At 42.6% G+C, this 14,195-nt stretch overlaps 1 protein-coding gene across 1 annotated transcript in view; it reads right to left on the bottom strand.

Annotated features, from left to right (window-relative positions):
* Window positions 1-1,464: 1,464 nt before the first annotated feature.
* Window positions 1,465-14,195, bottom strand: part of CPS1 (carbamoyl-phosphate synthase 1) — a 100,010-nt gene continuing 87,279 nt past the window's right edge. The window contains exons 34-38 of the mRNA XM_005244438.3: window positions 12,936-13,034; window positions 7,511-7,570; window positions 6,414-6,526; window positions 5,006-5,135; window positions 1,465-3,734 (exon numbers count right to left, since the gene is read on the bottom strand). Coding sequence (XP_005244495.2) covers window positions 3,636-3,734; window positions 5,006-5,135; window positions 6,414-6,526; window positions 7,511-7,570; window positions 12,936-13,034 — 501 coding nt within the window. The 3' untranslated portion in view covers window positions 1,465-3,635. The remainder of the gene's footprint in view (window positions 3,735-5,005; window positions 5,136-6,413; window positions 6,527-7,510; window positions 7,571-12,935; window positions 13,035-14,195) is intronic.

The following is a 14,195-nucleotide window of genomic DNA, read 5'->3' on the forward strand; positions in this document are numbered from 1 at the left end:
GACCTTAACGTTCAGCGGTGCCAGAGCTTCCCAGCTCTTGGCACACTTGGACAGCTATGGCTCCAGAGAGCAGCTCAGCAGACTGACCGCTGAGAAAAAAAACATCTCTGTTACTAAAAATTAAGTGCCTTCATCATATTTCATCATGGCTCTTGCCACCTTTTCTTGTGCTTATCTCAAAAGTTGTGCTTTGTACCGTCTCTTACACCTTCATGTGTCTCTTTATCAACCTCCTTTTAAGACAGTAAAAAAGAATAAAATTGACTGTTCATAGATCAGCAAATTTCTTGCTCTGAACGGCATCCCCTTTCATCTGTCATTGTCATCCTCCCCAAGATTAATAAGAAAAAGACTTTATAAGGCAGAATCTATTGAAAGCAGAGATGAGCTTGTTACAAAGGATACTAACTGTAACTTTTTCTTTTTAGATCTGCATTGATCCCAACAGCTGCAGATACTTAAAAATCTTTTCCTATAGTGTCTGCACCTTCATTACACAAAGAAGAAAAGCATATCAAGAAACAAATTCAGCCAGCATTCAGTGTTTGCACAAGGTAAACCGGGGGATGATTTCTTGGGTCCTTCTGACCATGATAAGAGTTATTGTTTCATCTTGCATCCATCAGAACAAAAAGAATATATTTTTTTCCTCTGACAGGGGAAGGGGAGGAGACAACAAAAGGAGATGGAGGAAGAGACAGCTCAGGGGATGGTGTGTATGTATAGATGGGTCTGGTTAAGTGTGGAAGGACATTAGTGTCACCTGCTTCAGAGGAGTGGGGAAGGGACCAGTGTTCAGTACCAGCAGCAAAACTTTAACGCTACTGAATAATTATAGAGTACTCAGAATATATTAATCTTGGGTATATTTTTCTGCTAAATTCTACTCTAATTATATGAGAGTCTGTGGACACAAAAGAAGCTGTGGTTTAAGTACCTGCAGCTGCTGCAACAAGTACACCAGGAATGTGTAGACACATGTAGACGTAGATACATATACACTCACACTGTTAGCTAATTAGCAGGAGCATTGTTTAAGAAAGTTGAATTAAAAGCAATAAAGTTTTCCCTATTTTCCAAAACTGACAACCTGTTTTAAAGTTCCCATCTCTTTGATGTTTCTGAGCCTGCTGCCCTATCATCTGGCTCCTCATTTACATTTCACACAACCCTCCTGGGGGATCACGGCATCTCCTTTTTCTTGTATATGTGCAGCTGAAGACAAGAGTTTTTGCTGTGTCCTGCTGCCCTTTTCCTACCACCTCCTCAACTCTGAGTCATACAGCAGCTCCACATTAAATGATGCATTCATCATCAATAAGAATGATGACTTCATAATGGACTACTGCTCATCAATGTTTTAAAAAACACAAACAAAACCCCTGAACCAAATAAATTTGAAATAAAGGAGGGCAGAATCCAGGCCACACAATTTAAGAATGGATAGCTATCATAATACGGGGCATTTATTTCATTTTCAGCTCATGAGAGAAGTGGCAAAATAGAAGAGAAAGAACAAGAGAATACAGATGTTTTAAGATGTTGCTTTGTTCACTACTAGAAGTAAAAGCAGGGTGGGAGGATGTGAGATGACACCAGTTGTTAATGAGATTTTTGCAGTGGAAAACAAAAGTGCAGGATGCATATAGACTGCTACTTCATTAACCACCATTAGTCATCCATTTCACAACTAAATGGGTGAGCTCTCAATGACTTTGGGCTCTTCTGGAATTTTGGTGGGGTTTTGTTGTTTCTTTTAATAACATCTGTACTCTAAAAGTGCAAAGCTCTCCCTATGCACAGCAGGCAGGGTTGCGTTTATCACAGCAGTACTGAAGAAATGTCCATTACAAGAGAACTTAAGATGCCAACCAGATGAGAAATAAAGTCCACATTTGGTCCAAAATTTGGTCTTGGTGCTTAGTACCAACTGGTCAGAGAGTCCCATGGTACTCAAAGGCATCGCTCCTTTGCACTTGTCAATAACAGCTCTCCTCAGATTTTATATTCTTCCTGAAGTGTTTTAGTATTAATTTAAAAAAACCCAGACTGCTTATCCACCCTTATTCTCTTTCTACATTCAAAGATTTTTGGGACCCAAGGGAACTTGAGAGCACATGTAAGCAGCAGCCTAGGTTTGTTCATCTCCACAACACAGTCCAAAGTGCACTACTTTCAGTGTTGATAGCTTCGAGAAAGGGTGGTACACAGCTCCACCACCACATATCTAGCACTAGCTGGCAGCAGTATTTCTTGCCAGGGTCTGCAGGTATTGGAGATACACAAGAGGTAAGTCACTACAAACTAGCAGTGCCCTGGAGCTGGTGTCTCAGGCAGACAAGAGTGTGGCTGGAGGACAATGCTCCACTTTAGATTAGCAAGCATCAGAGAAGTCATCCAACTTTGAATCATCTTGAATCATCCTGACTCCAGGGTGTGCTCTGTATATACTGCAACATGGGGGGAAAAAAGACAGACGCATAAGTTCCTTAGCTGCTATATGTTTAGAGACAGGTACTGTATATACTGTAGGATGCAGTGCTATTGCCCATAGAGCTGCTGAAATCTTTAGCCGTGAAGACAGAAAGTGCTAACACACATCATGTGGCACAGTGGGTGTGCTCCATGGACAGCATTTGCGGGTGTTGCCAGAGATGAAAAAGCAGCAGAGAAGACTGGAGCGAAAGTGAAGGGGTTACTTAATTTGGAGGGGTAAAGCACTGCAACACTTCCACCTCATTTTGAAAGGATTCAATTTTAATGCCCACAATCATGGCACAAAACATTGGACAGCAACACACAGAAGTCTTTGGGGAGTCCTCCACTTTTGAAGCCAGACACAAAGCTGAGAGAAAGCCTTTATGACACAGGGACAGCAGCCTGAATTCAGAATGTTGAGCCAGAATTTTAAAAATAATAGCTTGAAGGACTGAGAAGGATTTGGAAGCAATTCCAGGACACACACATACAGCCTTCCTCTCCCATCAAATCTACAGGCTGAAGAAGATTCTTGGCCAAGGTTAAAAACACGACAAAAAGTAGCTGCATCATTCCTGTCAGCTGCTGCAGGAAACCATGAGGAATTCGTGTTCATATGTCTTTAAAGAGTTCCTATTACACTCATCACCTTGGCAGGTATCCATGGTATCTTTGGGTGAATCAAGAAGGAGGATGTTCAATTGTTACGTAAAGTTGTAAAATCCTCAATAATCAGCAATGGAAAGAGAAAGCTACATGGCTTTCTATGGGAATTTGTGTAATCCAGCATGAGAATAGCTGGGAATATGGACGCAAGGAAGGCATTTCGAAGGAGGAGCAGGCTTGGTTATGAAAAGAACCAGCCCCATGTATAATCACTTGTATCTCCTATCATCTCCTCTGCTATGGTGGTGTCAGGATCTACCTATCTAATAAGTAACTAATATTTGATCCTTTGTGGAAATGGGGAGAGGGTAGAGGCTGGGAAGAGGACAGCTTTCCAATGAGCCATTGAAAGTATTGGCTAGGAATTAGTTGGAGTTGGTAAAACAATCAGTGCAGATGCTATAAAATCCATGGAAAGATGGTTAGGTGTATGATCTGAGGCCCCCTCTCTTTTGTGGTGCCAGAAGCATTGCAGGTTGGAGATAGGTCTTCTATGCAGTGTTTCCGTTGTCAAACTGTTTGTAGTGGAAGAGACTCCTGGAGTCCAATTTCCCAGAGTATTTGACAGCTTCAGCAAAAAGCTTTGTCACCTGTCAATATAAAGCAGAGGAGGACTGAGCATTGCAAAGCCTTCTGGAGAAGGCTGAGTAATAGAGCAGGCTCCACACTCCTACACTGTCACCCTGAAACTACCCTGTACAGTTCCAGTCCTTGAGTCCATCCAAATCAATACCAATTTCAAGGTGACTGTGCATGGGGGTTGGCTCCAGCCCCCTGGAGCCTGCCTATTTAGCTGGAGACACTAGAGGCTTCTTTGGCAAAACAGCTCTGTCCCAGGAGAACAGCCGTCTCCTCCTATAGCCCAAACCTTTATGAGAACGCAGGGGTCTTTTCCTCTCTCAAACTCAAAGATTAAAACACTGCAATCAAAAGAGTTCAATGAAATGTATCAGCGGGTGTGGTAATAAATTTTGGATGGGGACTCCTGCTCTGGTCATCAGTGTGTGTTTAGTTAGTAGGCAAAAGATGCGTCTGCAATTTCCCATTCCTACTAATCATGTTTGGCATTATCCTGTCTATGAACTTACAGTTTGGCATTCTCCCTGCTCTCCAGTCACTCCAATCACAGCAGAAGATTTTGCACAGCTGGACACCAGTGTAAGTCACTGGGTTCCGTGTCAGTGCCCACTGAAATCAACAGGAATTTGGTTGCTGTGCTTAATGAGAGCCAGATGAGGCTCTTTTGTGACAGTTGAAGCCACTTGCAAAGGAAGTCAAGGTACTGCTGGCAGCAGGAGTCCACTTTGCATTACCAAATACCTCTTCCCCTATCAGTGTGTGAAAAGGGTTTGTCATTAGCTACAAACACATAATGACCTGCAACTGGGGACCACAACAGGACAGGCAGCAATTCCACTTGGATGGCACTTTGAAACGGGATTACCCCAAGCATCATTCAAGAAAGCCCAGCTATATCCTGCTTTAAGGTTTAAGGACTGTACTGGAAAAACATCCCACTAAAAAAACTGTTCCCATGTGTAATTTAAACATGTTACAGGCAATCTTGTGCAAGAAGTTTGCTCTGAAGTGAAAACGAAACAGCAACAACTTCAGCTGCAGTGCAAGACTCAAAATTTTCTTCGTTCTTTTTTTTTTTTTTTTGTTTTACCTTGAGCATTGTTATTTTCTATAGTAGCAAAAAGAAAATACATTCAAACAATTGTGTTGCCAAGATTTTCTGGCACATTATTATGTGTCAGACATAACAAGGGTCCAAACGCAGTAGAATCTAAGGTCAAAAGTGCTTGAAAGCTTAGAAGGCTCTTACGGCTAAGAGGAGAAAGAACAACATGGGAAGTACCTGGAAATTAGTGAGCAGAGCAATCCCGCTGTCGATAGCCATCCTCCGGATCACGTAATTATCATGAACAAACTTGCTGTTGCTGTTAGGCAGGTTAATCACCAGATCTATTTTCCCATCCCTTATCAGCCTAAAGAGACAATGCACAAGACAGTATCACAGTGTGTCTTGATTAATGAAAATCTATGATGAATAGCAGAGGCATGCAGGTAAGCAACACTGAAGATTTTAATTTGAGTTTAGTTGTACACGCCAAGAAAGAAGGGTTAAAGGGTTAAGGCACTAAGTTGCAGCTCAGGAGTTTGGGCTTTATTTCTGTTTTATTCAGTGATGCAAAGCAATATTCAGTGTTCATACAGCTCTGTTAAAGGCATGACTGACTGTTATTAAAAACTAAATATTCAGATCCCACATAGCCTTGCATGAATATGTCACATGGAGCAATACATCCAAGCCATTTAGATAGGACTGTTCAATGAGATGTTCATTAATTAACCCAAAACCTGCTGTGGCAATTCCAGGCAGAATCAGATAAAACAAAACCTTTGGATTGAATCCGAAGTCCCATTAAATCACTATCATCTATCTGAACAGGGTCAGCAGTTTGCCCCTTGTATTTGCTGTCCTCAATGTTTGATGCTTGGGATGCAATCCCAAGCACAAATACAGACTGGCCAGAGAATGCACTGAAAGCAGCCATGAGGAGGAAGATTTGGGGGTGCTGGTGCATGAGAAGCTCAACATGGCCAAGCAATGTGTGCTTGTAGCCCAGAAAGCCAACAAAATCCTGGGTTGCATCAAAAGAACTGTGGCCAGCCGGCCAAGGGAGGTGATTCTCCCCCTCTACTCCACCCTCATCAGACCCCACCTGGAGCACTGCGTTCAGCCCTGGGGCCCCCAACAGAAGAAGGACATGGACCTGTTGGAGCGGGTCCAGAGGAGGGCCAGGAAGATGCTCAGAGGGCTGGAGCACCTCTCCTATGAAGACAGGCTGAGACAGTTGGGGTTGTTCAGCGTGGAGAAGAGAAGGCTCCAAGGACACCTTGTCACGGCCTTCTGGTACCCAAAGGAGGCCTACAAGAAAGCTGGAGAGGGACTCTATACAAGGGCATGTAGTGATAGGACAAGGGGAATGGCTTTAAGCTGAAAAAGAGTGGACTTAGATTAGATATAATGAAGAAATTCTTTACTACGAGAGTGGTGAGGCACTGGCACAGGCTGCCTAGAGAATCTGTGGATGCCCCGTCCCTGGAAGTGTTCAAGGCCAGGCTGGATGGGGCTTTGGTCTAGTGGAAGGTGTCCCTGCTCTTGGCAGAGGTGTTGGAACTAGATGTTTGTAAGGTCCTTTCTAACCCAACCCATTCTATGATTCTATGTTAACACAAATTTGACAAGGTATTACTCTTACCTCCTGACTGAGGGGAGGATCAGATTCTGGCCTTCCTGGGATGGCCATGCCACAGGATTTGCTGGGATGCCATTAGCATTGAGCCAGTCTGAAGTTCCTTCTGTGGCATAAAGCTGTTAAGAGAAAAAAAAAAAAAAAAAAAAAGGTTACTTATTATGTGCTTCATAATACCGAAACTTTTCATTTAACTCACAAGGGTCAGACCCAACACACAGCTTGGTTGTCAGAGCGGATTTTGGAGGGCATTTTTCATCACAAAGGTGTTTCTCCATACAGAGAGAGGCACACAGAGAACAGCATGACTTTCCCAACTTTCTGTTATCTGTGATGTGCTGATGCATGACTGTCAATGAATGGTGGTAACACATCCAGAAAGAGTTAGGTGTCTTAGGAAAACCTAAATCCCTCTGACTTTCAATGGGGTTAAGTTCAATCACTTAAAAAATTTTTTTGCAGCCCACCCACCCACCCCCACTCCCCTTTTCTTTTTGCCTAGCATTATGTTTTGAAGGGCAGAACTGTAAATCAAGTAGTTACACTAATGCCACTGAGGAAAATAATACTTAACACTAAAAAGCTCTCGCCCATCTTCTGTGGCTATGTTGTTAGTTACCTTTCAGTAGGGATATGGATGCAAAATCATGCAGAAGAATTACAAGAGGGATGTAAACACCACAGATTTCATGTCTGCAGCTTGTGAACATCACTGAAGATGAAGCACTGTAAAGACCTTTTCCATAAAAAAGGCTTCTCCTTCCTCCCCTTCTGTCATACATGGCATCTTGTTGGCATTTTTGTTTCTTGGAGAACTCAGATGAGTTATAACGTGACATCCTGGCTGCAGGCTGATAGCAGAGCCAGGGTTGGTTTTAGCCTTATAACAGTCCCACATATTCAATTAAACAATCACAAAAACTTTCATTTGGGTGATACCTGCTGACTTTATGGGTCCCTCAGCTAAAAACCACTGTTTTACATCAAAAATGTCCTTTTTTTCCTCTACCTCCAAATAAACTCTGACGTTTTACATTCCTGTAGAGGGGTGAGTACGTTTCAGATTTTGAACACACTAGCTTTAAATAACTGAAACCACCTACCTTAAAACCTTCTTCATGCAGTAGTTCTGCTACGCTGAGGAATCTGGAGCGGAAGGACTTCTGAAGAAGGAAATTTGTTAGATACAGCATCAAAGCTAGGATTTAGAAACAGTGTTTTGTTGAGCAACACAAAGCTCCTCCAGACTGTGCTGAGGCAAACACACCTTTCTGTGCTAAGTGTGTGTGTGTGTGTGCGTGCATGCACACATACAGAAATGCCTGAATTTGTGTGTACGGTGTCATTCCAATAAACCTGTCTGGATCCTGAAGCCCAAGTCACCCCCAGCTGAGACGTATTTTGTTACAACACCAGGGTAAGCGTTCCCACTCCAAATTTGACTGCAACCACAGATTTACTACTGCATGTTAAATATCTGGGCAACTGTCTTCTCAAATACACCAACTAAAGTCTCCTCTGCTCTTAACTGAGTATCTTTTCAATCACTGCTCAAACATTCGGCCTTTTAATCTGGCAGATAATGTATGGACAGGCTTTGGGCTCCCTTTGGATGCTCTGTTTGCAAATTCACGTGAAGAAGAGCCTGCATACACATGAGTTCATTTCTAACTCCCATGGGTCTATGGAAATAGAAAACCACTCAGGAAATTGGGACACCCTATTCCCAGGAGGACCTGAATGACCAAGTACTTAGGGCGTTTTTGAAAGAAACTCTCATAATGCATACCCAGATCCAACAGAATATAGAAGTACAGATAAGATGACCTTCTGTAGACATCTGCACTTGAACAAGCCATTTTACAACAGGTGAGTAAAAATTTGATCCCAGCATAACTTTCTTCAGGACGCTGAAGGTACAGCAATGCAAAGCTCAGATGCAACACATGCCCTTCTCACTGCCAAGGCAGGCCAGACCTTGCTTTTAACTTTAGCCTGGTCTGACCATTTGCAAGTGAGATTATTGCTAGCTCCCTTGTCCTTGCTGGAGCTACTAATAGGTTAACCTATACAGGTGAGAGTGCAACATTCTGAAGGGTGAACAATTTCCTATGAAGCAAAGGAATCAACAGGTTTTTTTCAAGCACACTGGAAAGAACCTCATTCTGAAAGCCATCTCATTCTGTACACTAACTGGAAAATATAAATATACAGTGTGACAGGGCTGGCAGCTTCCCAGTCAGAGAGAATCGTTCTGCCTTCTGGTCAGGGGGTTTGGCTTTCAAACAGTATTATAAACTTCTATCAAACATGTACTGAACACTTGTGACACATAAAACAGCCTCTCCATGAAAAGAAATTACAGCTGTCAGCTTGCATCGGAGCAGCCTCAGATTTACAAGCTGGCTGAAAGAACCTGTGTAAGAAACCATTAGTTACTAAAGGTGAGAAGTTACAAGATTTATTTAGTGGAAGATATTTATTGTAGGAGAATTGTATTCTTTTTCCTTTATCGGAAAAGTTCTATTTCTCATAACCTCTCTCTCATGTTTGCTAGCATGCATTGCCATTTGTAAAGGGCTATATCCTCAGTTAATTCAATACAGCTACACAAGTTCTCCCTAAGATCCAGCTCAAAATGGAGCCAGCTCATCTCCTGTGCTAATCTTGAATTCTCTATCAAAACCCATTGTGGAGCATGCAAAAATTCTGGTTTGTAAGGAACCAAGGCAGAAGGTTACCTTGAAACAACAGACTTGGAGTGCTGGGATTTAAAAATAAAATACTCCATCAATGCTTTCCGCATCTCATGGTCACCAGCACAGATGTAAGACAGATGCACTCCATCCCAGAGATATCACTGAATAGCCCAATCAGGAAAGAAAATAAAATGAGCTTTTCAACTCCGCTTGCATAAAATATAAATTATTTAATTGCAGACTCAGGGTTTCAGCATCATAGATTTCTCCAAATGGTGAAAGGAAAACAGGTCAGATTATCAGTTTGCATAAAGTAGTAGAAATTCATTTGTCTAACAAGAAAGTCATACTCCGTTTACCCTGAAAAAGCATCGGGCCCCTAAGATGCCGGGCAACCTCGCCCAGTGCAATGTCAGAGCGTGCTCACAACTCAGGGACCACCCAGGGGGCTTGCGGCCCCGGCTGGCTGCCCAGCCTGCCTGATGCTGTCCCACAGATGTCAAGGAGTGCTTGCCTGTTGGATCTGGAGAACGATTCCTTTGTTACCAGCATTTCCATATGGCCCTAGCAGGGTTACTACTGGAACTGCAACCCGTAAGCACACCACCATGGACGCCCCTCAGCCAGGCTGAGTTCGTTACCTGGGTGTATGGGGACCTGTTTGGACTGCAGGTCGCAGCACAGCCATTTGACTCCCGATTTGCAAAATACCCCAGAATGAAACATATGCAAGGAAACTAAGATCTCCCTGCCTGCTGTTGTTAACTACATCTATTTGACTTCACCTTCCAGAAGGCAGCCTCCTCCCACCTCAACATAACTAATAGCAATGGCATAAAGGTATACTGTATAACCTATTCAGTATACTGAATAACCTAAATATGTTGAGCCTAGATACTTTTGAGGGAAGCTGAATTCAAGACCATTTGGCCTCTTGGTCTCTGCAAGAGCTAAAAGTCCAGTCTAAAAATCAGAGCAAGCCATTAGTCATGAAGCAACGAAGCCTCTGAAAGCGGGATATGTTTTGCACTCAGCATCCTCTACAGGTGAAGCACGGCACCTTCCTCAGAGAAACCCAAGTGGGCTGACTTACGTGCTCCTGACAAGAATCAGCCCTGAGTGCAGCAGAACAGCTTGCAGAAACCACTCTGCAGTTTGAAAGCCAGGGGCCTCTGCCCAGGGAGGGACCTCCAGCCCATCACCCCCTCACAGCAATGACATTTAAACATGAAGTGACGGTGGAGAGGGGCAACCTGATACCTGTCCTTCTGAGCCTGTATTTCCCCCTCTGAGGATATACTGGCAGCTTCTGCCAGTTTGAGGCAGATGACCTCATGTTTGTGATTCAAATGAGAGCACCACTACTGGTGTTCACAGCCTGCTTTATGCCTCGTTCCTTGTGCCTCTTGTTTCTGCAGTGAGGGGCTCCCCTCCCCTCCAGCCTGGAATACTCAGGGAAGACCACTCACAGTCTGCACATCAGGTCTAGGTCAGCATTTCAGCCTCCCCTTCCTACAAGGCTTCATCTCCCCTGTTTCAAAATGGACCATTGAAAAGTAGGTAGGTGACAAATTCCAGAGTGGTGAGGGAGCAATACGTCGTTCCCAGCATTAACATTATACTTCTTCTTTTGCAGTTTAATTATAAATCAAAATATGCTGAGATGAAGAGAGACCTTTAAACGATTGATTGGTTGTCTTCAAGTTTCTTTGGCAAGAAAATAAACTGTAAATTACTCATTAAAAAGGACAGAATCTTGTTACTTTTAAAAGGTTGGGGGGGCTGAGCTTTTGGGGTTGTGTTATTTTTTTTTCACCTTTTTTTTCTTAAGACCTGCGTACATAAAACATTTGGCTCAGTTTAACAGATATTGACACAGAACCTACATAAATGCTTTCTATAGCTAAAATTACTCTTTGCTGCCTGTTACCCTTCAGCTGCTATCAGGAAAATGGGCTTAAATTTTAAACACTGGGCTCCCATTTTTTCTTCTGCTTTTTTCCCCCCTTTTTTAGATGCTGTTTCAAAATCTGCAGTGATTAGGTATACAGTAGGCACACTACTAACTGCCCTAACTAAGTTTCATACTGAACTTTTACATTTTATCTAGGTAGCAAGCAAAGACTTTTCTGCTAATTTGAGGTAACTTAGAGCAACAGTTTCAATCCATAGACGTGTGTATATATGTGTATATTTAAGGACTAAGCAGTAATCTGTGTTAGCAGAAGTCATGTTCCTTTCTGGCCATTTTTCACACACTTCCTTCACATCCTCTGCTGGCAGAGACAGCCCAACATATTTTTCACACCCCAGTTGTCTGACAGGAAAATTCATCTATTCTATTTTGGTTTTTTATTGGCTTTATGCAATAATGTAGGGCATAAGGTTATTACAAGCACAATGGGGAAATGGCAGGAGGCAATCAGTTGTCTTTATGGGGCCCAGGAATGTTCTAGTTGCAGTGGAAACATCTGAATATTTTTGAAGAACATACACAGGTCTCAAAGTTTGCAAGTGTTTCTGACTTCAGCACCTCCTGCAGTTGGTAACCATTCTGTGACAAAGAACAAACACTTTTTGCTTTTCTGCCTAGCAACCTTTTCATGCTGAAATGCACATCCTCCTTACAAAAGGAGGTGCAGGGCTCTTTCTAAGAAAAAAACATCAGGAACTTCTCCACATAAAGGCTGTTTGCAGAAGCCATTGCACTGGAGGACATTCCCATGATGACACTGTTTAAACTTTTTGACACATACAGCAACATTGAGGGTTGCTGACAGCAAAAGATGAAACTAAAGTCCAAGCTCCAGTCTAGCGTGGAATCATGGGACCTGCAGAATACGTGTCTGAGAGGCAGTCCCTAAGAAGAGAGAGCTCTGACAAGATACAGGAAGAAAAAACATTGCTACAGAAATATAGTGTTGGTTCTTCCTTTTTGAGCTACTTACTGCTGGCTGATAGGAGATGCATGGTAGGGAACAATACTGGCCACACACTGTCATCAAACAGGGAAAGAAATAATGGCAGCTATGCCTCAAGGCAGCCAGGAAAGCATGCAGCAGGGTGAAGACTGTTGTCCTTTAATCCCTTGCCAGACTGTACTCAAGTACATTCCCATCGTGACTCCAATGAGGAGAGGAATGTGACAGTGCCAGACCTGGTAGAGGTCTCATTGCCTGACACGGTTACACCAATAACTAGCCCCACAACAACCTAACAACATCATGTTTCCTACACTGTTGGATGATGTGACAGCTCTACCTGGAATGAAATACATGCACCTATGGGGAAAGATTAGCAGGTCCAGCTTTGCAGTATGGAAACTCTCTCACTGTTTTGAGGGGGTGGAGGGGAACTAGTTGCAAAAAGGCAAGAGGCAATGTACAGATGGAGTTCATATGTCAGGATTGGAAAGTAGCATCCCCAGGGCTCCCATCTGGGAGGGAGCAAGGAGCAGGCTCTGAGTTCTAGCTGGGACACTTCTCTGAACCAGTTGTCTATAGGCTTTGCTCCCCACAGGAAGGTGGCTTCTAACTCTGATCCCAGACCTCTGCTTTCAGCAATCCCGGGGGTTGGCTCCCAGCAAAATTCTGCAGCTCCCAGTAGAAACCATCAGGAGCCAGAGGGAAAAAAAACCCAACAATAGGCCAACCCCAAAGAATTCAGTAAAGACCTCTCCATGGTGTTTATTCCTCATTGTCTTACTGCACTTCAAGCTGCATCACAGAGACACACATTTAAGCCAAAAAGACACATGAATGAAACCAAAGCAACAGTTACTGAGTTCCTCTGTGTCAGTCCTTTCTCAGCTTTGATTCTTAGGACTCACCTGGATTCCAATCAAAATTCCTTCCTTAGGAAACCTAAACCCTGTGGCAAGCATAGCCTTCTGGAAGGCAGAGTATACATCCTCCCCGAAGCATGCGACCTGGGAAAAGGCACAGAGAAGGAAGCATGAGGAGAAAAACCAAAAACAACCCCTAATCATTGTTTTAAAAAGAAACAGGAATTAAATTTTTAATTAGGCTCTTTTGACTTTTTTGCGCAGAATCAGAGTGTTTTTGCATGGAGCCTGCAGGCAGGGGTAGAAAAAAATAAATCAGAAAATCATTGCAGACAAATCTCATCATTTTAATGAAGCAATAACAAAGGAATAAGCAACGCTTTAGTTTCAAACAGCACACCAAGGAGTAACAACAATTGATTCTGCTGAGTTATGGGAATGCTGTATACAGCCTCTGCTCCAATGTTTGTGAGTGCACTGCGAATTGTTTTAACATTATATAATGCTTAAATATTAGTGAGTATTCTGTATGCAGGCATGTTTCTCTGCATGTATGCTGCCAACTAGGGTAAGACAGCACTTGCGCCGTCATGTATTTCTGGCATTTCCTCTGAAGATAAACCATGGACTATAAAGTTGTTTTTCCATTAAAAGTCCATAGATGTACAAAATTCAAGTATGCACTTAGGAAAAGAACAAAAAAATCATGACAATTCATAATAATTTATTTTATGTAAACAAAGACTTGATAAAGAAATCAATAAAAATCATTCAGCAGTTCTCCATCATTCAGAACTGCCTGTGGAGCTCAGATGTTCACAGACTGTCATGCGGTAATGATCTTCTGAAAGAACTAAACTATGTTCCTTACCAAAATTTGGAATTCTGATGATGAAAGGAGGAACACACGAGCTTTTGTGAAAGTTTTTTTTAAAAAACAAAACCAAACAAAAAACCACAACAAACCCCTCACCTTTTCGCTTTTTTTTCTGGCTAACTCCACACTTGTTGAAAAACAGTGAGAAGCAGAAACTGTCACAGATTTTTCTCTTTGAAATAACAAATCTGCACACATACACAGATGGGATAAAGGGGCTGATTGAGAATTGCTCTCCCATTTTCCTGCTATGGTCCCTCCCATCACAGAGGGAGCCCTCATATTCATGGTCCCACCGTTACCATGGTGCCAATATTTCCTATGTAAGAAGAACAAATGATGATTTGCCAGATCTTCTGAAGTAAAAAAAAGAACAAACAACAACAACAAAAAAATCCCACAAGGGAAGGGATAAAAAAAAAAATCAT

Source organism: Falco peregrinus, chromosome 8, assembly GCF_023634155.1.
Source record: "Falco peregrinus isolate bFalPer1 chromosome 8, bFalPer1.pri, whole genome shotgun sequence".
Taxonomy (NCBI): Eukaryota; Metazoa; Chordata; class Aves; order Falconiformes; family Falconidae; genus Falco; species Falco peregrinus.